The sequence below is a fragment of the Lepidochelys kempii genome, chromosome 6 (genome assembly GCF_965140285.1).
Source record: "Lepidochelys kempii isolate rLepKem1 chromosome 6, rLepKem1.hap1, whole genome shotgun sequence".
Taxonomy (NCBI): Eukaryota; Metazoa; Chordata; order Testudines; family Cheloniidae; genus Lepidochelys; species Lepidochelys kempii.
In genome coordinates this window covers 20,899,320-20,925,667 of record NC_136385.1, presented here as the reverse complement: position 1 = coordinate 20,925,667, position 26,348 = coordinate 20,899,320, and the positions used below count along the sequence as shown (strand labels likewise).

Below are 26,348 nucleotides of genomic sequence, written 5' to 3'. Positions count from 1 at the left end.
TTACCCTAAAATGCTTTACAAAGTTATTGTAAACCATACAATTGCAGCGTTAAACAATATACAATAGCTGCATGAGGGAGAAACCAAGCAGAAGCCAGAAAACAAAATAACAATTTAGAGCTGGGGTTTGAAAGAGACAGAGGGTTGATCACGCAGTGAGACATCCCAAGGTTCTTCCAGATGACAGGAGCTGCAGAGGAGAGGAAAAGGCTCTCACACCGAGAGTACGGGGAGACTTAGAAGAAGTCAGTGCTCGATAAGCACAGTGTCGGAGGGGAATATTGAAAGGTCCTGGTTTGGAGCGGGAGGCTGAAGCAAATTCCTCTTTTGCAAACAGCTAAGGTCTGATGTGGATACTTGGACGGTGTCTGCAGTATCCATTTGTTTCATATAAATTGCTGATGAGACTGAACACCTGGAGGGGACCATGTCGAGTTACAAGCTCAGGGCAGCAGCTAAAATCTATTCTGTTCTGTTTGGGCTCCATTTAAAAGGCCACTCAGTGCTGTCAGGGCAGCGCCAAAAGGCATCTCTTCTTTGCCAGTCTCTTCTGTCTCCTACAGTATGCAAGTTGTTTTCAAGCTAAACTTGTACACCGTGCCATAGCAACCTCCTGTGCATGGTCAGAGTGAGCCCCTTCCCTGTGTGGCACAAAGGGCTCCCCCTCCCATACACAGCCTTTGACCCCTTGCGGCACCCTGCATTTTGACACTGCCCTTGGGCCCCCTCACACTCCAGAAAGTCCTAGATGCTCTTGATAAAATTAGGAAAATCCTGAGTGGTTCCTGATCTAAAAGGAAGACCACGAGAGATCATCAGCTGATGTAAATCGGCCTTACTCCACTAACATCAATAGAACATTTTACCCGTTGAGCATCTGGCCTGTTTATTCCAAGGGATTGACAGAGCAGTAAGACATTTCCTATGAGTGAAGTTGGGTACTTGTCATGGGATACACAAAGAAATTGTACCATTTACATTAATTTTAGCATTGAAAATCTGAGCCGCCCTCCTATATATATGCACCCCTTGGTATGGTCATTTGAATTCACTCGGAAGCTGTTCCTTCCCTCCAGTTATGCTAACAGTATGTATGTCCAGCCTCTGCAGCATCTTATCAGCTACTAAGAACTCATGTGTTTGCTGAGCTCCTAACATTACAGAAAATAATCTTCTCTTTGTAGCCTCCTAGAACCTTTTGAATGTTTTAAGTGTTGCCATTCTAGAACATCCTCAGTGTACTGAGTCCCAGCTGCTGCATAAGACACACATCCCTGTGCTTCAGATAGGCTACTTAGTTCCAAAAATAAGCAAAGGCTGATTTCAGTTTTGGGGTGTTCCCAAGCCATGGGAGGGGGCACTCTGAAGTGAGAAAGCAGGGGCAGAAGGCAGCAGACAGGATAGTCTCTAAAACTACACAAGGTAAATAATCATCCATAAGGAATGGAAAAGATGTCTCACATTTGTGACCTGCAGCCACACATTACAGAACAGTTTTCTCTGCCCTCTCCTTTTTTTGTAAGTTTTGTCTAATAATAAGACTCTAACTTTTTCCTAGATGAAAATAAAGACATTGACACAAGACCCAGAACTGGATGCTGCAGGTTTCCCAAACCAAACATTGCAGTCTGTAGAAGGTAGGTGATGATGCAATCCTGTTTCACTAAGACTCTGGCCGGCAGTTAGACCTGGTCAACTAATACTGTTTCTTTTCAAGGCAGCCAGTCCTGCTGTCTGTCCATACCTGGCTCTGTTAGAGCTTCCTCTTTACTTTAATTATTTTTTCCCCCAAACAGGGGAATATTTCCAGTAGACATTGAATCCATCTGCTTTCTCATCACCCTGTGACTTTGAGGGTGTCTCTCTTTCACTGCTAATCAGAGACGTTCCTGGTAGTTAACACACAGGATAGGGTCAGATGAACCTGGATGATCTCAGCAGATGTGCAACATGTGTGTATTTTTTGTACCAAAGCTCCTGCAGTATTTCACTATTTTAGAATGGTAGCAAATCACAGTAAAAGATTTAAACACCTGTATAAAAAAAGAGTTCCTGGAAAAGCACAAATGGCTGAAAAGGAAGAGAGCCTGTCTTGCAGCATCGCTCTTCTGAGAAGTAGGTGACTCTTTTGAGAGCTGCGACTGCCTGGAATCTAGGAGGCTTTTACAAAAACTGGCACTTCCACAAGACTGACTGAGTAGTTCCTGATTAAGGTTCCTCCATCAAACACCTGGGCGGTGTTGGTGTCCATCCATGTGAGGCCTTCCCCAGGCAGGTAGATGTCTCTCTGAACTTGCCCTTGTTCTGTAATTGGGGCAATCAGTACCTGCATTTAAAAGAAGCACAGCATTCAGCAGGGATAGGTAGAATTTACTGCAGCAAATCTAAGCAAACCGAGGGCCAGATTCAGACAAGTGCAACTGAATGGAAATCCATACAGTCTTCCATAAGTTCTGAATGAGTTGCACCCACTATCACAAGGCCAAAATTTGGCCCACAGACATTTCTCATGCAGACCTGGCAGAGCAAGAGATTGATTAGCACCGGCCAGAACCTTAGGGTATGTGCCCCACTTGGCTCTCTACACACCCAAGCAGTGCCTCCCTGTCTACACGGCTATTTTTAACAGTGTCGTTTCCTGCTGCCTCCCCTCCACCACAGCCTTTCCCTGCCACAGGTGGCTACACATACCAGTGTGGATGCAGCCTGATTTTCACTGCCACATGTAGCTACGCATACCTACATGCCACTGCAACGCGTGTGCAGTGTAGACATAACCTCACTGTCTCACCTGGAGGCCCCACCCAACAGCAGAGCCCCATTGTGTCAAGTGATAGTCTGTTGCATGAGTGCTCTACAAAAGAGATGTCTGTATACAAGTAGATAATAGAGCTGGTTGAAAATTTTCCAGTGGAAGTTTTCCACCGGAAAATGCTGATTTGATGGAGTCCAAACGTTCTACAGGAAGGTATCAGTTCTGTCTTAGCTTTGAACAGAAACCAGCCAGCCTGCTTGGTTTTCTGTCGGCCCACTAGATGGCTGGTGGGGGAAGCTCACAGGCTCCCTGGGATTCCAGAATCTCTGGCTCCCCAGGTGATTGGCTCCATGAGGTGCCTGGTGATGTGTGGGTGGGCTGCCAGGCTTCCCAGGCTCCTTTGCTCCCGCTTGATGTATGGTTGGGCTGGCCAGCTCCCTAGACGGCCCGGGTCCCTGGAATTTTTTGAAAATTTCTGTTTCACAGGAAACTTTGTATTTTTTGTTCTAATTCATAATGATTCCTCCCCCCCCAGAAATGTAAAATTGCCCACTAAATGGAAATTCCTGTTTCCAGCCACCTCTAATACAGAGTTAATAGAAAAGCTGCCAGTAGACCACACTCAAAAATATGCAGCATTGTGCATAGGCTTTTCATGAAAAATAAAAGATGGCATGCACTGCAAATGGTTTCTGGTATGCAGTTCTTTGCATGGAGCTCTTATCAGCCCCTGACCTGAAAAGCTTGCATCCTAATAGACAAGACAGACAAAGGGAGAGAGAAAGGGGATGTTGTTATTCCATTTTACTGATGGGGGAAAAGTGACAGAGATGAAATGATCTTTTAGTGGGTCCCTTCTGGGGCCTCAAACTTTATGACTATGAGATTAAATGACTTGTTTAGATCACACACTGAGTACAGCTTGGCCAGACCCAGGGATCTGGCTCAAAGTTTGCTCAATAGCTTAGATTTTGTCATTTATTATCACCTCATATATTTGCTCAATAGCTTAGATTTTGTTATTTATTATCACCTCATATATTTCTGGCATAATAACAATAAATAGCAATAATTAATAATAAAGGCTGACTCTTTTATTTTAATTAGGAATAAGATTATTGATTTGGATGGGAGAATTCCCAATTACTTCAACAGGCTTTGGAGCAAACCCAGAAAGCCCTGTAATCCTGCAAGGAAGGCTGCTCTCATGCTATATTAGGAACATTTACATCAAAATTAATGGCCAAGACCACACTAAATTGCACTCGCACCAATGTGTGCCCCTTCCATTGCTAGTTGATTGTTGATTCTAATCTAGACTAGGCATCACTAATGTACTTGATCACTATGGTATCTAGGCATCAATTAAAAAAATGTGTATAATATTTTTTCCATAATGCACTCTACTCTGCACTGCTTCCTTTAGCCGCAGTTGCTTAGTTTATGACTTTCCCCCAGCTCATTTTCTGTTCTCTTCTTTTCTCTATCCAGAAGAGCTGATCTTAAACTGCTACAGTTAGTTCACAGTGGTGCAGGCTGCATGATTTACCTGGAATCTGTTGGCTGGTAACTTACTATATAGCAGTGCATTAATCCTCTGGTTGACTATTCCTTGGACTCAGTGTGAGAGTCTCCATATCTTTTCTGTAATGGCTCAGGAGACACGGAAACTGGGATTTGCAAAAGAGACTCGGGGAGTTAAAGCTCCCAGCTCCCACTGAAATTCTGTCTCTGTCTTCACTGCATAGCTAATCCAGGGGATTGGCACCCAGGTTAGCCTAGCCCAGGTGAGTGTCTGCACAGCAGAGCCCTACCCGCGTTACTTGTGTGGTCACTGTTCTGCACTCACCTGTGTGTGTCTGGGGGCATATCTAATGGTTCTTTGGGCTGAAATGCTCTAGGATTCTTTCCCAGTCCATTGTGTCAATTACATGAGAACTTGTCTGTCCTTTGAGGGGAATTGTGGGAAGGGCATTGGAGGACTACCAAGCACTTGAGTGATATTTGTCTGCATCTTCGCTGCAAAGTGGTGGGTTCAAGTTTAAGTGGAGCTTGGGCTCTAACCCATAATCCCAGCGTGTAAACTAGGCCAGGCTTAAAGCACCCCCAAATCCAGGTCAGAGGTTTTTATGTGTGGACAGTAGGGATGTTTGAGCTAAAACCCAGCTAAAAGCCCAGGTTAACTCTGCAGTGAAGACAGTTTTTCTGGAATTTAGATACCTAACTTGCTATATTCCTTTAAAAATCCAAGCCTGATGCCTTCTTGTGTGGATAATTGCTTTGGATAAAAAAACCCCAAAGAGTTAACCCCCGATTAAATTATTTTCATTCTGAGATCTGGAGTAACCTTATGTCCTCTAAAAATACCCCGGAAGCCAGCCTCTCCAGTATGCCTCCTTCATGATAATCCACAATTTCCAGGGAATTTTAAAGCTCTTTTTTTTTTTTTTTAAATTTATGGGAAAAGAACAGTTTTTTAAAAGATTAAAAGCTTTAGTTGATGGATGCATCCTAATGTCTTTTTTCCCTTCTGAAAAATAAATGGCAAATTCCAAGCTCTTGAAAATATTTATCACTGAGAAATTATTTCACTTCAGAAACTGGAAAAGGCTTTCAGGAACCTACACAAGTTTTGCAAAAAAAAAAAAAAAAAAAAAAATGCATTGCCTTTTCGAGGGAAGAGCCAGCTGGTTTTGCCTAACTTTGAACCCACTAAAACACTGTGTTTTTTATTCAGATTGAAATGTTACTAGATCTATGTGCCTCTTCAGAAAGACTGAAAAAGCAAGGGGGAAATGAGAGAAAGATGCTAATGAGAAAAAAACCACTATTCAAAACAATCAACATTCTATAAAAGGCCACTTACAGATGAAGTGACCACACATACTAAATAAAAAACGGGATTTTTTTGTGGTGACATTTTTAAGCTTGTGAAATACGCATGCAAAAGTGCACTTTAAAAAAACACAAAACACTGTGCTGGTGTGATCCTGACAGCTGCTGGCTCAGCCGCCACGTGGGCAGAGGGAAAGATTTTTTTTCTTCCAGTATCTCAGTAAATTTATCATGAAAAATGGAACAAGTGCCATTAACATTCATGTTGAGCTAGGAAACAGCTTTGATAGTGCCTATGCTCCTTTGGCTTTTCTCTTTATGCCAAATACTGTTTATCACACTGAACACTTGTTCCACTGGGACTGTGTATTCCCAGTAAACCCAATGCAAATTTTACTCAACATAATAATATACCGTGAATAAATATTTTGTAGTTATTTAAAAAAAAAAAGTTGACTGATAAAATGAACAAAACGGGCATTTTAGGGAGTCCAGAAAGAAGTTCTCAGGACATGAGAATATTATGGTAAACTAGAAAGACAAGGTGGGTGAGTTAATATCTTTTATTGGACCAATTTATGTTGGTGAAAGAGACACCAGAAGTTGGTGCAATAAAAGATATTACCTCACCGACCTTGTCTGTCTCATATCCTGGGACCAGCACAGCTACAACACTGCAAACAACAATGGTAAACCAGGACCGTTTTGGTGAAACCAGGTCATATGGTCACTTTACTCATTGGTGCCTGCTGAGCTTTCAGCTATGGTTCTTCTAGCCATTATTATGTGGAAGATTAGATGGCTGGGACTGGGTTAAAATAATGTTTGCTTGTTCCAGTCATAGGCTGGCGACATTTAACTTTCACCATAGTGTGACGTTATTGACATGAACTGTGACCGTATAGATCATTGTTGCAACCAAGGTCCTATAGTCGCACCAAATCTTGTACAAAGAAGGTAAAGTAAGGTGTCTATAGAAAGGTTGTAATTTGCTAGTTATGATTATGCTGCGTGTATCATTTTTGTATTTGAAGTTATGAATATTGGCTATGTACTTGTATCTCAATGTTTTTGATTCTAAATAGCATCAGTGAAGCATTTGGTCAGCTTCTTGAGAAAGGACTATTCTGAGTAAATGTCCAAACAAGAAACACTTAACTGACAATGGACTTTGGGAGACCCCAGTCCACATCTGAGCTTTCCTAGGAACGTTCAAACTAACATGTAAACAATGGCGTTGGCCTGCAAAAAGCTGAATCATTCATGGATATGTGACTTGCTCAGGTGGCTACAAACTCATTCTTGTTGCTGTGATTTTGCACAGGAGAACAAAAGGGTTTCCACCCACTAGAGAGAGAATGTAAAAGGCCCTGGAAGCCTCTCCATTTTGTCTTCAGCTGGCTTAAGAGATGACCTATCCACCCCAAAGAGATGCCCGAAAGAAACTGGAACAAAGGACTGTAACTACGGGCATGTGAGTGATTGCTGGACCCAGTCCATAAACCAAAATGTTGCTCTGAAAAGGATTGGGCCCAGACTAGGAAGGAGTCTAGTCTGTGAAATAATCTTATCGGAACATCTCTGAGAGTGAGATTTACCTGTGTTCAGTTTCCTACTGTATTAGGCTTAGACTTGCATGTTTTGTTTTATTTTGCTTGGTAACTTACTTTGTTCTGTCTGTTATTACTTGAAACTGCTTAAATCCTACTTTTTATACTTAATAAAATCACTTTTTGCTTATTATTTAACCCAGAGTAAGTACTTAATACCTGGGGGAGCAAAAAGCTGTGTATTGATGTTATAGAGGGTGGACAATTTATGAGTTTACCCTGTATAAGCTTTATACAGAGTAAAACGGAATTATTTGGTGTTTGGGCCCCATTGGGAGCGGGGTGTCTTGGTGCTGGAGACAGGAGCACTTCTTAAGCTGTTTTCAGTTAAGTCTGCAGCTTTGGGGGGCATGGTTCAGACCCTGGGTCTGTGTTGGAGCAGACTGGCATGTGTGGCTCAACAAGGCAGGGTTCTGGAGGCCTAAACTGGCAGAGAAAACGGGCTCAGAGGTAGTCTCAGCACATAAGGTGGCAGTCCCAAGGGGGTCTCTGTGACTGAACCCGTCACACATAGATTATTATTATCCTTAAGTATTATTGGTACTATGGTAGCACTTAGGAGCCCTAGTCATGGATCCTATTGTACTAGATGCTGAACAAACACAGAATTAAGACAGTCCCTGCCCCAAAGAGTTGACAATCAAAATATGAAACAAGAGACGACAGCTGGAAACAGACAGGAGTACAAGGTTTACCTATCCCCCAAAAGATTAGTATAATTGTTTCCCTCTCATTTTTGAAAAACTATGGAAGGAGTTTCTAAATAGTGTGGCACTGTAGAGAAACTGTAAATTTCTAGAGAAATAACAGATATACACAGGATCATATGATGGCTTCCTTTTCTATGTACTCCATGAGTATTGTTGCGACATCTGAGCACCTTTCTGGTTTTCTATTCCATATGGTTATCAGCTGGTCAAATAATTCACTGCAAATAATATTCATTGTGAATTTGGGCCATTTTTCCATCAAATAGTTATTCACAAATGAAAGAATTTATTAGTTGGCTGGCTCTGTGGAATGCTTTTGACACTGTTATGTTTACTTTTAATACTGAAGCGTTTTTAATGTACAGGGATGGCAACGTCTCCTAGCTTTCCTTCCTCTTGTTTTTCCCTCCATTGACATTCTGACTTCGCACTTTAAGGGCATAAAAAAGATGCAGTACCGCAATTTGCTGCAGTGCTATCAAGTGCCAGTACACCAAATATTTTCCAGTGTATCAATGCGACAGCCACAGTCTCCGTGTTCTCTTCCTGTGTCTTCACAGTGAATTTAAATATGCATGTAGGAAAGGATTTACAATGGGCCAGATCCTTCTCCCATTTCAAATCAATGGATGTTTGGTTATGAATTTTAGTGAGATGAGGATTGGGCCCAAAAGCAGGGACCTTCTCCCTAATCCAATGTCGCTGATGATGCAAAGCTCAATGAAATCAATCAAGCAACAATTTTTCAGCCTTACCAAAATGGCAGTTTGTATTTTGCCTCGGAGAAGTTGCTTATAGTAATGGAAGACTGTCAAAGATTCAGTTCAGTTAACTGTCCTATGATTTAGATCCCTCGCTACATTAGTGGTTGGACATTTCAGAACAGTTTTGCACATGTCCCAATACTCCCTAGTGCTGAAGGTGCCAGACATTACACAAGAATGGCCTTTTTTTGCTATATTTTAGTACTTCCAGCCCCAACGAGCAAGGCTGCATGAAAATGTGAAATAATAATATCCAACCTCTTTCTGAGCTCATAAAACGTTTGGCTCAGGTTTGTTTTGAATGGTGGAATAGGCTTATGCTTGCATCAGTTCTGATTTCATCAGAACCACTAGAGATTGATTGCGGTATTTGCCTAGAACACACTAAATTGTATCTTATTTTAGGAGCCGAACTTTCAGCCAAACTTTGGCTCTCCACCTTTTAGGAGATAGGTCTGAGGTTGTTCTGATCTTTGTTCTTGAGCTTGTGGTATCTTAAAAGAGAATATTTTCCTGCTAATGCAGATCACATTACTGTACTGGAACTGTCTGATTCAATTGCACAGGAGATTTTTCAATTCAAGGGGTTTTCAGGAAGGAAATATGTTTTCGATTGCTTGTGATTGTAACTAATCTTCAACATTACAGCCAAAATTCCAGACCTTTGTTATTGTAGAAATGTTTTCTGTGAAGTTTATCATTCAAGAACATTTTCCATGGTCAGCCTGGATTTGCAATCGGGACATTCTTCATCCCAAATTATTGGGAAAACAAGGGATTTGAGACAATTGAAACGAATAACTAAACGTACAGGTCACAGGATGCTAGGGTTAACTCACCACATTTTGTGAGAGATGCCATGGAGTCTTTAATGACCACAAGTGGTCAGGGTCCTGCTCTTTCCTCTAATCAAAAAGACTGTTACTCCAGCTGCATGAAAACATCTTACTGGGGCACTGGTCCAGTATAAAAACACATGGCCCCCTACTGAAAATGGGAGTTTTATCAGTGATTTGTGAGTGAGCAGGATTGGGCTTGCAGTGTTGGAACTCACCTGTCAGAAATAGGGGGTGGAGTACGGGGTGCCTGTTTCATCCAGTTTGACCTCCCATCCCCACGGTCCTTCTGTGAACTGTTGGAGCTGAGCCCTGGCATAATTCCCAGACTGCTGATATATGATAGTCAGCCCCGACGCAGCCAGAAAAGCCCACCTAGCCCACAGATTTCAAGATCAAATAATAAACACAGATAATAAAATATGTTTTCAATTTAAATGTTTATACTTCTCTCCCTGACACACATGTGTTGTTCTCCTTTCACCCAGGCACCCAGACAGCAACTGGAGCTGGGGCAAGCTGCATTCCGACTCGCTTTGCTCTGCTGGCTGTTTAACCCCTCAGCTACTGGTGACTGCTTTGCTGCTCGTGGTGTCAAGGGAATATCAGGAAATGGCCCAGTGCCTCTGGCAATGCAAGCTGGTACTGTCACTCAGACTCATCCCAGCATGCCTAACAGCACAGCGCGTGCCATCACAGAGACACAGTTTGACAGTGCAGTGAGTGACATTGTCTATCCTCTGTCTAGCACATCTGGCCGCCACCGGGGTGCTGTTCCCCAGATGTGCTCAGCAGCACAACGGGCACCAAGCCTAGACTCAGTCTGGCACGCATGGCAGCAGCATAGTACGAATGTGGACCAGGTAAGTCTGGCGGCCCAGCCGATGGAGTCTTGCGGATGCACATCTGACAGCGTGGTGGGATACGTCACACAGACGCAGTCCAGCAGGCACCCAAGTAAGCCACCTGTTTGGCAGTACAATGAGGGACAATGCCTGGAAACAGCTTGGCCCAGTAGCGGTGTCCAGCAGCAAAGCAAGTGGCATCATCCAGAGGCAGATCATGCCCGTGAGGTGCTGTCAGCCAAACGAACCCAATGGATCTGGCAGAAAAGTGGGTGGCATTGCTCAGAAACAGCTTGGCCTGTCCAGTTGGCATAGCGGGCTACTTACCCAGATCTAGCCCTGTACATTTGGCAGCACTGTGGATGTTGTCACCCAAATGCATCTCAACACACTGACCAGTGCAGGTGTCTTCCAGGTATACTGAGTAGGTGCCGGTGCACAGCGTGTGGCATTGCCGGATGTAGCTCGGCATGTCTGACAAAGCGGAGAGTCCCGTTGCTCAGGTGCAGCCCAGCACGCCTGGCAGGACAGATGAAGCCCTGACCTGGACACCATCTCTCTGTCCTGTGGCACAGTGAGTACCAGCTCACAGATACAACCATTATGTTCAGTAGCAATCCATTTGTTGAAACTAACTCTGAATCTGTATGGTGACAGGTTTCAGAGTGGTAGCCATGTTAGTCTGTATCAGCAGAAAGAATGAGGAGTACGTACTCCTCATTCTTTCTGGATCTGTAGCAGACGTGGCTTTAAGGTTGTTGCTGGACAACTCACTAGGGCACCAGTGAACCTGGGACCTAAGGAATGGGCTGGACAGGGTGCCTGCGGGTGAAAGGCCACATGTGGAAACAAGTGGCTCTCCAAAGAATACCATTTTTTAAAGCTGTCTTCTGGGCTTTGATCTTGCATACTGAAATTTCCCCACCCTGAATGGGGGAGAGGAGATTTGTGGGGGGAGAAGAGGTGGCGCTCTTTGAACCAAAATCCTGGATCCACTCATTGTTAAGTATGTCTGTTACAGTAGGGCCTGGAAGTCCCAGTCAAAATCAGGGCCCCATTCCGATAGGTGCTGCACACACATATAGTGAGAGAGTTCCTGTCCTGAAAAACAGATAATCTAAATATTATTATTAGTTACTATTTGTATTACCACAGTGCCTTGGAGACCTAGTCATGGACCAGGGCACCTTTGTGCTAGGTGTTGTACAGGCACAGAACACAAAGAGAGTCTCTGCCTCATGAAGCTATTAATCTAAGCATAAGACATGAGACGACAGATGGAGACAGAGAGACGGGAGTACAAGGAGACAAGATTAAGGCCATGGTCTCAGCACATCAGCAGCCCAACCACTGTCATGTTTTTTTGTAGGCATCATGAAAAAGGAGAGTTTTACGGAAGAATTGGAAGGTGGCTAATGAGGTAGCCTGGTGAATGTCTCTGGGGAATGCCTCCCAAGCATGAGGGGCAACGTGGGAGAAAGCACAAAGGAGCTTGTTTGAAAATGTAACAAGTGGGCAGTGGGGCCAGTTGAAGGCAGGAGTCTATCTCTTAATACTGAATGGAAAATGATAGGTAGGATAGGGACAGGCTAGGAAGTCCTAAACAAAGCAGAAAAAGGTGGGGAAAAGGAAGCCTCATTGTTTTACCTATTGAGGCACGGAAAAAGACATGGGGACTTGCCCAAGGTCACACAAGAAGTCTGTTGCAGAGCTTGGAACTGAACCAGGTCTCCTGAATACTGGTGCAGAAGCTTAACCACAAGATCACTCTTCCTCACACGAACTAGTGGAGGTTCAAACTGCAGCTCTGATGTCAAAGGGAATTGGATTCAGTGTTCATTTTTGGACCATTATAGAGGAAAAACTTGAGCTGAAAGCTGACGCACGTATGAATCTGGAACTATGGTTTGTGTCTGACTCTGCCAAGGAGGCAAAGTCTTGTGCCTCACAGCTGGTGGTAAACTGTGAGGGAACAGGGATATGTGCATGGGGCAAAGATTGCAGCTGCAGGGTTGAGTCTTTATGTCTTAAGCAGAAAAAGTAAAGCTTAAAGATGGAACGTGGCCATGCTGAGCAACTTGCGGTATGTCCTGCTCTGCCAAAGACAGTTAAAACTCCCAAAGATCGAGTGGAGATTAAGGAAAAATCAGCTCTCAGGCAGTTCAACTTGTGTAGCAACCTGTGACTGGGTTGACAGTCACCGTGACGTTGGCAGTATTGCTCGGATGATATTTCCAAAGGATGAAAAGGACAAGGCAATGAAAATGGTTCGATGAATGGAGAGCTCTCCATATGAGGACAGACTGAAAATATTGGGACTGCTGGCTTTGGCGAGCAGACAAAATACATGGTATAGAAAATGGCACATGGTATCTGTTGGATCATATTAAAGAAGTTCTGTATTAAAATCACAAATGAGTTTGATTCCCCAGAGTTTAAATTCCAGGGTATTACTAATTAAGAGGTCTCTTGGTTTTTGGTACTGTTTCTCTCCCTCTATGTGTGAAACTTGCAAGCTGCTAATTGTGTTAGTACATTCTAAGACAGAGTCTGTTCTCAAAGCAATTCACAGAGAGAGAGACTCAAAGCAATACTCTAACAACAGAAACAGCACCCAGAGACTCCCCACCCTTTTGTTGTATTAACAATTGTGATTAAAATAGAGGTAGAGGATGTATGTGGATGGATGCTTGGTGTGGATAATAACTGAATGATCAGGGAGGTGCCAGCCTAAGAATCCAGTGTCCATCGGCTGAAGAAGGCGTCAAGTGGAAATAACCAGAGGACCCCCCGGAGGGCAGACTGGAATCCACCCAACAGCCTCAAGGATGGGAGAACCAAAGAACAAGTTAACATCTTGGAGCCGTCAGGAATGTGCTATCTGCTGATTGATTCAGCAACAGCATGATGAAGCAATTCCCATAGACTGGCATAGGAAGAAATTCCTATAAAAATAGACTCTAAAAAGTGAGAACTTTGGGGTCTGATTCTGCAAACCAACTTCCAGGAGCATCAGATGAGCATCTGACAAGGCCCTGCTCCCTCCTCATGTCCAGGCCACCTGGCCAGTGGCTTGGCATGAGCAACTCTAAGGCTGGTAACTATGATAACAACCTTGCAGAACCTGTGTGTGTGTGTGTGTGTTTGTATGAATGAATGTGTGAATAAATATGAGATTGAATGGAATGTTATAGCTATAACTAACTGCTTACTATGATTCTTTCTGTATTCACAATAAATGTGGTATTTTGCCTTTTTCCCTTTAATAAGATCCTGCTGGTTTTTATTTTATTGGTACAACATTTTGGTGGAGAATTGCGAAAGGGGGAATATTGGTAAAAAACCTCAGTTATTGTAAATATTGGTGTGCACACCGCCAGCTCTAGTGAGCTAGGCATTTCTATTAGGTTAACCAGACCTGCTGGCCTCCGAGAAGGTAGCAGGGGACCTGCTGGCCTCCGAGAAGGTAGCAGGGGACCTGCTGGCCTCCGAGAAGGTAGTAGGGAAAACAGATTAAACCAGACCTGCTGGCCTCCGAGAAGGTAGCAGGGGACCTGCTGGCCTCCGAGAAGGTAGCAGGGAAGAACAGGTTAACCGGACCTGCTGGCCTCCGAGAAGGTAGCAGGGAGAAACAGGTTAACCAGACCTGCTGGCCTCCGAGAAGGTAGCAGGGAGAAACAGGTTAACCAGACCTGCTGGCCTCCGAGAAGGTAGCAGGGGACCTGCTGGCCTCCGGGAAGGTAGCAGGGGAAAAACGCATAGATTAAGCTATGATTTCAGAATCTAGGCTGTGTCACTTGCTAAGTAATACCAGCAGTGACAAAGAGATTGAAATATCCATGTTAAGATGTTTAAAAGAAAACAGGGTAAGCCAGTACTAGAGGGAGGAATGGAGTCAGAAGGAACTCCAACCTCACCTTTTGTTAAAGAAATTACACCTTTTAAACAAATCCTTCAAAAATTTGGGCACGGTCCTTGGACTAAACAAGCCCTAGCTGATGTCTGCAGTATTTCGGACCTAGAGGATAGATTGGCTCAGTATATCCTCATATACAAACCTTCTAGTGCTGCCAAAAGAGATGCAGCAGCAATTTGGTTGTTGTGGGAGGCATGTAAGGATTCTTCCCTACGCTTGTCTTCATGTAAAGAGGAAAAGGCACAAATGGAAAAGGGAGCAGACAATTGGAAGGTGCTGGCTACAAATATCCAAAGCCAGCTGAAAATAGTGAAAGAGGCACTCCAGGAATACAAAAAGAGTGAAAAAGTTAACTCTGCAGAGGCTGGAGGGAGGCAGGTAAAGGGGGAGAAGGTCCTATGTACGGCACCCCCAGGCATAATTACAAAGAGAAAAGAGAGTAAAAAAAAAAAAAAAAAAAAGTTAACTCTGCAGAGGCTGGAGGGAATTAAGCAGTTAAACTTTGTATTTCACCCAAACAACTTTTAACCGAAAATGTTAAAAAGGAAAAGTGTTAGAGCATTCTTGGTTTCTTTGCAGCCATTCTGAAAGAAAAATGGGCCCTTTTCCAAAGGAATGTCTGTAAATTAGCCAGGCAAAAATAAACTATCTGATTAAAATAATTTGACTGGACAATTTAGTCAAATTTGCTAAAAGAACATAAGAGGGTTCTATTGGAACTTAACTGCCTCAAATGTATAAAGGGAATGTAAGATGTAAAAAACAGAGCAGTGTGGAAGGGATGTTAAGGAAAAGAAAATGTGTATGTATCTGTCTGTGTGTGTGTAAATATGTAAAGTTTTAAGGACCAGTTAGTTTTGGTTTTGTTTTAAATAATGCCACTAAAAATCTATTTGACTCTTTAATTCAAAGTTGCAAAACTGACAGACCTTTTTGCTAGACACAGGTAATTAGTGTTGTTTGGCTTTGGGATTTGGCATTTAACCCTTAAAAGGTAACTCAATGCTTTACAAAATTTAAAATGTTTTTAAGTTGTGGCTGCAGCAGGGCAGTCAAAATCAGGAGAATATAAAAAAAAAAAATTTTGGATTCTTTTTGTTTGTTTGTTTTTGTAACAAAATAGCAGATGAGAGTTGTAGAAAAAAAAAATTAAAAAAAGACAGTGCCTCTCTGAAGCAACAGCAGGGGTGAGGTGCACAAAACAAAAAGAAGCAATGTTAGAAACACTGAGTCTTAAAATGGCTCTGAGTAATCAGACTGTCACTTTGATAAAGGTACATGAAAACTCTGTAAGCAAAAAAAGAAATAGTGACACCTTATGTAAAAATGGATCTGGATAATGTTATAGAAGTTAAACTATGGAAGGAATGTGCATTTGCCCCAGAACATGTGCAGGGTATATTGTAGAAGGGGCAAAAGAAATGCAAACATACCATGCTACTTAATTAAAATGCTATTAGGGCTCCAAAGGGAGCCACAATAGGTTGGGTTTTCTTTTTCAGATTGCTGTGTGTTTTGGAAGCAGAAGTTAAAAGTAATCAAAACTCTGGTGAAAGTTGATTGTGTCCCTAAGACAGAGTCTCTGAGCTGCTGATGGCTTTAAATCCAAAAGCAGGAAGTTTCTGTGAAAATGCAAATTACCTAAATGATAAAGGAAGGAAAGAACTAGCAGCACAAAGGAGCTGCAGATAAAGGACATACCTGGTCAGCAAACAAATTATCTAAATAAAAGGCATGGGATAACAAGATAATTTTAATAAATTTAATGATAATAAGTATCCCTGTAACAACGTATAGTGTGTATGATTTTTGGAAAAATCCTTTAAGGTCGTGTGGTAATGATGCTTCTCAGTTATTACCTGTAAATAAAACTTAAAGCTTAACACAGCAGGAAAAACATTATAAACTTGGTCTGCTGTATAAGAAGGAAAACTCAGGGATTTAATGACTAAACAGTGGGATAATTTCCCCATAACCCTTAAAAGATAAAAGCCTTTGAAACCTGGCCTGCCTATAGAACAAAAACAGGAAAATATGGGGGCAATTTCTCTGTTTTGCCTGCAATCAGCAAGGGTATTTGTAAAAGAAATATTTTAAGCAATAATCTGCCACCCCAAAAGGGGTAGAAACATGTTCTTTTTGTCTTTCAGAAAATCAGGAAAAGCTGCCAGCTGAAAAGCAACCCAATACCATGAATCTACTGTCACAATAGAAATTGTGTTCTGTGTTCTATGTTTTGTCTTGTGTTTTGTGTTGTTGCTAGCACTGTTGTGTGTTTAAAAAAAAAAAATACTGAAGACCTGCAGGAACTTAAAAATAAATTAAGCTTTCTGTCCCAGCTACAGGACAGCCTGATACAAAAACAAGTACATGCCAATGTAGACTTGGTCCAAATTGGTCTGGGTAACCTAAAAGGCCAATGGAATCTTTAGTAATGGCTTAATACTACCACATGGCTTATCCATAAGAAAAAAAAAATATTAGAAATAGGAAACTACACAGCCATAGCTATGGGATGCACTGAAATGCAGATACTTGCACTAGCTACTTTGGAACACAAAATGTTCTGGGTCATATTGGGAAATATTAAGGGTTTGATGCATTTGTTAAAAAAGAAAGAGATCATTGTTTGACACTTATCAATATGAATGGATGCAATATGTTTCCAGTATTGTAAACCAGACTTGTTAATGGGAGAAATTGTTGTCAAAATTGCACACCAACAGTCCCTGGAGGCAAAGGTATTGAAGGTTAACCCACTCCCCATATTACACATGGGATCCTTTTGGCTACCCTGGACCTTGAGCCAGTGGGCTGGGGAGGGAGGGAAGCTATTGGACACTAGAGGTTGTACCGAATGGACTCCTCAAAAGTGGGTGTGCCTCACCTTGCCTGTTGCCCCAGAACCTTGTAGTAAAGATACATCACTAGGATCATGTATGTGGCATGAATTGGAATCACAAACTCAAATTGCCTCACAGTACTTTCTCTTGAATAGGCTACATAGAAAGTGACACTGACGATTATAAATCTTAGTGTCAAAAGGGGGATTATGTTGGATCATATTAAAGAAGTTCTGTATTAAAATCACAAATGAGTTTGATTCCCCAGAGTTTAAATTCCAGGGTATTACTAATTAAGAGGTCTCTTGGTTTTTGGTACTGTTTCTCTCCCTCTATGTGTGAAACTTGCAAGCTGCTAATTGTGTTAGTACATTCTAAGACAGAGTCTGTTCTCAAAGCAATTCACAGAGAGAGAGACTCAAAGCAATACTCTAACAACAGAAACAGCACCCAGAGACTCCCCACCCTTTTGTTGTATTAACAATTGTGATTAAAATAGAGGTAGAGGATGTATGTGGATGGATGCTTGGTGTGGATAATAACTGAATGATCAGGGAGGTGCCAGCCTAAGAATCCAGTGTCCATCGGCTGAAGAAGGCGTCAAGTGGAAATAACCAGAGGACCCCCCGGAGGGCAGACTGGAATCCACCCAACAGCCTCAAGGATGGGAGAACCAAAGAACAAGTTAACATCTTGGAGCCGTCAGGAATGTGCTATCTGCTGATTGATTCAGCAACAGCATGATGAAGCAATTCCCATAGACTGGCATAGGAAGAAATTCCTATAAAAATAGACTCTAAAAAGTGAGAACTTTGGGGTCTGATTCTGCAAACCAACTTCCAGGAGCATCAGATGAGCATCTGACAAGGCCCTGCTCCCTCCTCATGTCCAGGCCACCTGGCCAGTGGCTTGGCATGAGCAACTCTAAGGCTGGTAACTATGATAACAACCTTGCAGAACCTGTGTGTGTGTGTGTGTGTTTGTATGAATGAATGTGTGAATAAATATGAGATTGAATGGAATGTTATAGCTATAACTAACTGCTTACTATGATTCTTTCTGTATTCACAATAAATGTGGTATTTTGCCTTTTTCCCTTTAATAAGATCCTGCTGGTTTTTATTTTATTGGTACAACATATCAAGCAGGAAATCAGAAGCGGAAAACCACTTAAGGGCTACATTAGGGACAGGCAAAATGAGAGAAATCCCAAGGTGCAGCTGTGTGAGTGCAGGAGAGGAGGGATAAAGAATGCTTGCCATAAGACTATCAAAAGACACAGAAATGTACTTGCTATCCTTAAAGAGTTTGCTCCATCCCACACTCGAAAATTGCTCATCTCTGACATACATTATCCTGTATCATCCCTAAAACATGACCCATGTGCCCACACAGAGCCTGATTTTAAAAATAGTCTCAATTTTGGCAAACACACTTCTCTAACCCAAATTACTTGTGCTTACAGTTAACTGCAGGTCCAAATGCTAGTACCTGAGGCCAAGATTTTTAAAAGAGACTAGTGATATTTTGGGTGCCCAGCTTGAGACCTCTTGAAAGAATATGATTTTCAGAGGGCAAACATAGGGCTGGATTAGGGCATAGGCATGATAGGGCCACACATAGGGTCCCAGCACCTGGAGTCATGCAATGACTTCAGATTCTAAGCTTTTATTTTAAAAAAAATCTCTAGCCCTTATGGCTGTAACGAAAAAATTGAAAATTGGCCTAGTGACGTCTGCCCGAGTCTGCAGAGAGCCTGAAATAATGACTCAGAGATGTGAACTGTCCCATGCATCTCAAAGGGGTGTGAACTCTGAGGTCCAATGTCCTGATGGTCCCTGCCAAGACCACCCCAGCAGAAGACTCTGTTTATGTGAGGTGACAGGAGAAAAGTGTAGTAGGCCTGGCCCACCCACCGAAGCAGATATACTTCAGCTGTTAGGTTATGGGCTGAGGGACACCCTGCTGCCACTTCAGAGGGAAGAAGTAATCCCTGCTGCTGCTTGGTGGCAGGGGGTTATGGGGGTCCCATTCTGCTGCACTGACTCTCTGGGATGTGAGGGGTCCCTGCCACCAGCCTCCACTATGGTGCAGGGGCTGTAGGGTGACCAGGTGTCCAGTTTTGGACTGGAATACTGGTTGAAAAGGGATCCTGGGGGCTCTGGTCAGCATTGCAGACTGGGCCATTGACTGTCTGATTGGCAGCGCCGCACTTCACGTGGCTTTTGGGAAGCAGCCAGCATGTCTCCCCCTCCGGCTCCTATGCGTAGCAGGGGTGGGGAACCTAGGCGTGGGCCAGATCCAGCCCCATGGTTAATTTCATCCGGCCCGCAGCACCCCGCCACAGGACAGGAGCCGCTGCACTGGATTGTCCTGCTGCGGGGGGAAGCCGCGAGCCTCCATGCTCCCGCCCCCCACCGCCCCTCCACGGGTGAGTGAGTGGCCCATGATTGATTTTTTTCTGTGGGTCAATGGCCCATGACAGAAAAAAGGTTCCCCACCCCAGAGCCCTCCCCCCGCACCCTAACCCCCTGCCCCAGCCCTGATCCGCTCTCCAAACCCCTCATCCCCAGCCCAGAGCACCCTCCTGCACCCCAAACCCTCTCATCCCCAGCCCCACCCCAGAATCTGCACCCCTAGCCAGAGCCCTCACACACCACCAGCTCCCTGCCCCAGCCCAGAGCCACCTCCCACACTCCGAACCCCTCGGTCCCAGCCCGGAGCACCCTCCTGCACCCTGAACCCCTCATTTCTGGCCCCACCCCGGAACCCGCACCCTCGGCCCAGAGCCCATACCTCCTTCCACAGCCCAACCCCCTGCCTCAGCCTGGAGCCCCCTCCAACACTCCAAACCCCTTGGCTCCACCCCCCAGCCCAGAGCCTCCTTCGGCACCCAAACCCCTCATCCCTGGCCCCACCCCACAGCCTGCACCCCCAGCCGGAGCCCTCACCCCGACTCTCATGCCAACCCACTGCCTCAGCCTAGAGCCTCCTCCTACACCCTGAACCCCTTATTTCCGGCCTCACCCCGGAGCTCACATCCCCAGCCAGAGCCCTCACCTCCTCCCGCATCCCAGCCCCCTGAGCCAGCCTGGTGAAACTGAGCGAGTGAGCGAGGGTGGGAAGAGCGAGCGATGGTGTGTGTGTGTGGAGTGGGGGCGGGGCCTACGAGAAGGGGTTGAGCATGGGTGGGGCTTCGGGGGAGGGGAAGGGCAAAGGTGCTCGATTTTGTGTAAGTAGAAAGCTGGCAACCCTAAGAGGCAGGGCCACAATGGGTTGCATGTCCTGGTGTGCCTAGAGTCCCAAATTGCCTGAATACATCTCTGGATGGATGCCTAACACTTTCTGAGCCTTAGGCCACTTTAAGGTGTCTCAGGTTTAGCAGTAATGCAAGGAACCTACAGCGCAGGCCTGTGTCCTGTAAGACACTGGCTCCAGCAGTTAGCATAAGGCTTAAGGCCTATGAATTTTGGCACAGATAAATGGCCCAATGGTCACTCCTAAGTTTTGGGGAATAGAGTGTTTAAGGGGGAAGTTTGTACATAATGACACCGGCAACCACAGGAAGATGAGCTAACACCAGCTTTGGGATATTTTAGATAGGAACATCTGCAGATGTCTGACCACAAGAGGGCCATGGCAATGAACTGACATATATGATAATAATTTGAGATCATTAATATACTCGCCTGTAGGAGAAGGGCTCCCCAACATTAGTAGAGCAAGGAAATACAAATAAGGAAGTGGTGTCAGCACAGCATATTATAAAGGTTGTAGCCCAGCCTGTGCAGAGGGAGGGAGAGACGTAGCCCTTGGGAGGTGCCAGGATGATGGCCACTGGTGAGGATGAGGAAGGTGATGGATGGTGAGGAAGATATTGGTTAACATTTCAGGTTGTTTTGCAAGGGATGGTGTGAGTATATGGATGTTCAGATGTACATTCTCTATTATCTCCATCTACCTTGCTGGGTTAGAGTGCTTGCAACTTTGCTAAATGTATTAATAAACTATTACAAAGACAGAAGGTTCCTAAAGTGTGAGTGTTGCAACAGTGCTCATCAGGATTCCCAACTGAACAGTAATTTTAATAATACTGGGCCCAATCTTGGGACAAGAACCTGTCAAACCTCAGAGTAATACCTGGGAATTCCTAAGTAATCAGTATAATTAATACACAATCCATAGATCAGGCTACAAGTTGGGCACCCAAAACCAAAGCACCCCAAATCTTTAGTCACTTTTGAAAACTTTGGCCCAGATGACTGTTAGTCTCCAGAACGATATTCATTTTTAAAAATCAGGCATTAAAATTTCCACTGCCCATTTTAAAACCCTTCAAATCAAAGCTACTTTTGGCAAAACCCTACCAAGGAACTGACACATGGCATATTTTGGATTGGTTTTGAAACTGAAATCATCATTCTGTTTGTGACATCACAATGCACTGCTGTGGAGATGAATGTGATGTCCCAACAGAAGATTCTGACTTCAGGGAATAAACTGCAAATGAAATCTTAAACCACCATGATCCTCGGGTTTTATGCAATTTTTCTCATAATCAAGAGTTAGAGAAGAGATAACGAAAATATACAATATCAAAGCTGATATATATTAGAAATAAGTTTTTCAAAGTTTTAAATGAATCATCAATTGCTCTTTGAGCATACATTCTAGATTTAATAAGGCCATAACTAGATGCTAAATTTCACACCATTTATATGCTAAGTGAACACTTAGTGAGTTTTAATGCAATGAAAGAGATAAACTGCAGAGGCAGATAGTCAATAAACTCAAAGCTATAAAAGCCAAGATCAATGTGTGAATATTCCAAATTCACAAAAATATTTAGACATTTAAATTCATCTTGATACGATCAAATAAAAAAAGCTCCCAGGCAACTTAATTAGATATCAGCTGAGTTTGAAACTCTACTAGAAAATGAGTAAGAATGTTAACTGCTCTTTAATATGCTGAAATGGCCTTATATATGAGCATCTAGGGGGTCAAAAATAGCCTCAAGCAAGTTCACCAGCCTGTTTATCTACAGCAGGGGTTGTCAAGCTGGGGGTCGGGACCCCTCAGGGGGTCACAAGTTTATTGCATGGGGGGTCGCAAGCTGTCAGCCTCCACCCTAAACCCCGCTTTGCCTCCAGCATTTATAATGGTGTTAAATAGATAAAAAAGTGTTTTTAATTTATAAGGGGGGGGTCGCACTCAGAGGCTTGCTGTGTGAAAAGGGTCACCAGTATAAAAGTTTGAGAACCCCTGGTCTACAGGCTTTAATCCCTTCAGCAGGGCATAGACCTCAGCCTGTGCGGATACACCAGGCAATCTCAGTTTTCCTTCACATCATGACCATACCTGGGCAAAATTTTTCAGCTGATACCTTTTTTTCAGTGAAAAATGCATATTTGGGCTACAATTTTTAATGAATTCATGTCAGTTTGACTGAATTGTTTTGGCTGAAAAAAATTTTTTTTTAAAATCAAAACGTTTCCATTTTTTCAGTTTTAAACAATTTTTGCTTCAAATTTTTCTCTAATTTTTACTAAAAACATCAAAACCATTTTGATTTTGTCACAACAAAATGTTTCATTCAACCGAAACTGAAATTTTTTGACATTTTGATTAGCTGAAAATTGACTCAGTGCTTTTCATTTTCAAAAACATTAACGAATGCCAGTGAAATGTCTGAATATTATTATTCTTCCCCACTTTACAAATGGGAAAACTGAAACAAAGGTTATGTGACTTGTCCAAGACTACAGAAAGTCAGTGACAGAGCTGGGATCAGATTTTAGGAATTCCTGGCTCTCAGCTTTTTGCCTCTCATCTGCCTTTTGCATGGAAATAGAACAGAAAAATTGGCAGAAAAAAAGTAATTGCTTAAACAAACAACCGAATAGTCTATGAGTAATCAAGAAATGCGTTATAAACTGCAATGCTGTGTGCTCTCTTTTCAGTAATGGAAACACACATAGCTATGGGGGCATCATCCAGTAGCCAACATTGCACCTAATATTTATTTTGATTTCCAAGTTTCAATCTTTTTTGTAAATTCTCAGCTCCTCATTAAAATTAGAAGAGTCAATAAACACCTGATTAACCTTACAATAATAAACTAGATGCACACAGCTCAGTGCTCCAGAGAAAGCTTATAACAATAGGCAAGCACACAGCCCTGCTCCCACAAGCAACCAAGAGGGCCTCTGCTAGTGCTCACAACCAACCCTATGAGAAACAAACCAGTGCACATGTATAGAGGATCCTACAGTAACAAACCAATGATTTTCCGCAACTGGACTGGTAGGGGTCATTAAGGAAAATGAATGGGCAGAGGAGATGAATGAAGTTTCAGATAGTTGGAAATTCCTGTCTTTTATATCAACGCTATAAGTGGCAGGGTTGTAAACACAGCAGTGAAATACTGATGCTGCAGGGGTTAGAGGAGACTTCAGAGAACATCCCATAAATCAAAATTATTCTTGTGTAGTCTTTGCCAAGCTCTCCAAAGGTAGGGCAATTGGAGGGAATTCAGAGAAGTGCAACAAAAATGACGAAGGGGCTGAAGCCTCTGACTTATGAGGAAAGATTTTAAAAGCTAACTATGCTTAGCTTGGCAGAGAGATAACAAAGGTTGGGATCTGATCACGAGTGCAAGTATTTGGATGATATAAATGTCAAAAGGAAAAAGTGTTGTTTAGGGTGGGCAAAGGGCCCATAACTAGGAGTAACGGGATGAAACTCAAGAGAAAAAAATTAGGTCAACTACCAGGAAACAACTGGCAGTAAAATCTGATAGGCTGTGGAAGAGCCTCCCCAGGGATGTGGTGGAAGCTCACTCACCAGAGCCATTTAAAATTAGACCGAGGAAAGCACTAGAGAATATAGGGGGAAATCTTCCATTGGCCTCCAGGTTTGGATAAGTGCCAATGACTTAATTGGTCTTTTCCCTCTTTAATGTCTGTAGGCTTAACCCGAAGCCCACTCAAGTCAATGGGAGTCTTTCCATGGACTTCATTGGGCTTTGGATCAGTTCCTATGTTTCTAACACAGGAATGGCATTTAATTTGGAGCATTCAGTGAAGATGGGTCGGGAGTGAAGTGCAGGCATCAGGGGGTACCTGGTCTTAATGATAATCTTAAATGTTGCTGCATGCAATTAGTACCCAAATCTCGATGTTTCTTACCTCGTCTCCAATGAGGAATTCGTCATCGATAGTGAAGGTGACTGGGTCATTAGGGCTGAGCCACCACAGCGGCCGGAAGATGGGATACCCCCAGGAGAGCCATTCCTTGCTGAATTTTACAATGAGCGGGACAACAAAATCTTGATGCCTCTGTATGTATTGCCTAGTGAGATTCAGTACCTGAGGAGAAGAATTTAGCATATTCTCTCACTTAATAGATGGCAATATAAGAGCAGAAAAACGAGACTTTTAAGCCTACTTGTGTATTTCTGGAGGAAAAGAGTAGTTGCCCAGAAAAGCAGACACAGTAAATCCTAGCAGAATGATCAATAGACACACCAGACAATCATGTGCAAACAGCTGTGATAGATTGATAATAGCTGTAGCTATGAACTCCACTAGGAGCTGTGTGTATTGGTAATATCCCCTTTGGATTCATCTCTTCTAACCCATAAATGATTAACCCTCTGCTACTCACATAGAGGGTGTGATTTAAGCACTCACTCTCCCACCCTGAATTTCCACGAATCATTTCCCCCTTATAGTCTCCCTCAGCTCCATGTCCAAGATCAGCCTGCTTGATTCTATTCTAGATACTTGCTGTTTCAGAGGCAGCGGGGAGATGTGCATACAGAAGGACACCCTGTTTCTCTGACTGTCATTTCTGCTTCTGAATGTTCGGCAGAGTGTTCCCTTGAAGTGCAATCATCTTGGTGGAAAGTCAGCTCTTCAGGGGTGATCCACCGCCATGCTAAACTGGGGAGCACTGGAAGTGCATTATCTCCCAGGCACTTATTTGCTTCAAGGAAAGTCAGGAGCGCAGTTCTGCAGTGTTCTGTTCTACCACCACTCTTCTTCTATGTGTATGTGGAACTGCTGGGAGAGATAGCATGACTTCACGGGCAATGGTGTCATCAGTACGTTGACAGTACACAGCTCTAGGTATCACTTTCATCAGACCTGAACGGCGGGGAGTTACACTTATCACTGCTTTGTTGTCATTGAGGGTTGGATGAGAGTGACCTGGCTACAGCTTAACCCAGACAAGATAGCAGTGCCCATAGATTGGGGAAAGGACCTTGCCAGTCCAGTAGGTGTGGTTTGCTTCCTACAGTTCAGGGGTATTCGCTAGTGTTTGTCCAAGGGCTTGGCTACACTTGCAGATGTAGAGTGCTGGGAGTTAAACCAGCCTTCGGAGACAGCAGCAGGGAAAACGCTGCCGTGTGTTTACACCGTCAGCTGCAAGCGCAGTGGCGTGACCACATTAGCAGCTCTTGCAATGCCACAGAGAGCAGTGCATTGTGGTAGCTATCCCAGTGTGCAAGTGGCTGCAGCGTGCTTTTCAAATGAGGGTGGGGGTGGAGTGTGACAGGGAGTGTGTTGTGTGTACGTGGGGGGGAGAGATGGTGTGTTTTGAGGGGCAGTGTGTCAGCATGCTGTCTTGTAAGTTCAGACAGCAGCAGACCGCCTTCCCCCTCGCCCCGCCTCTCTCTCTCACACACACTCACAGCAGCAGCATTCCACAGTAATGGGTTGCTTTGTCCCGGAGCAGATAAGCAGTCAGAAACGGAGCTTTGAAAGGGGATATCCACATGCCTGCAGCTGAGTTCAAAACAATGACCAGAGTGGCCACTTGACTTCAGGAGATTATGAGATGTTTCCAGAGGCCAATCACAGTGCAGTAATGCAACACATCAACCACACTGACACCTGGGCGTTTCAGCCGGGGCACAGCAAGCTTTATGCTTCTGGTGGAGGTAGATTACCAGGAGCTCTCCAGCTGCAGAGTCCAGGTGCTCTAAGTGCCTTGCCAGTGTGGACACCTCAGGAGTTAGGGCACCCGGGGCTGATTTAATGCGCTCTAACTTGCAAGTGTAGGCAAGCCTTTAGTGGTGAACAATTTGATGGTGATTTAGGTTGCCTGATTGCTCCTGGAATCTCAGGTGGCACTGGTAGCCCAAAAGGCATTCTCTATCTCCTTTAGGTAAGGTATTTCTCTCAAACACAGACCTTGCATTGTTGTTCATATCTTTCTGACTTCTAG

The 26,348-nt window shown here is 43.7% G+C and overlaps 1 protein-coding gene across 5 annotated transcripts in view; it reads right to left on the bottom strand.

Moving 5' to 3' along the window:
- The window catches only part of LOC140912529 (SITS-binding protein), a 73,375-nt gene continuing 47,027 nt past the window's right edge, over positions 1–26,348 (bottom strand). For 3 of the 5 annotated variants that reach the window (XM_073347036.2, XM_073347041.2, XM_073347039.2), the window contains 2 exons: positions 24,305–24,484; positions 1–2,326 (listed from right to left, as the gene is read on the bottom strand). In XM_073347036.2, coding sequence (XP_073203137.1) covers positions 2,153–2,326; positions 24,305–24,484 — 354 coding nt within the window. In that variant the 3' untranslated portion in view covers positions 1–2,152. The other 2 variants (XM_073347040.2, XM_073347042.2) reach the window with 2 other exon arrangements.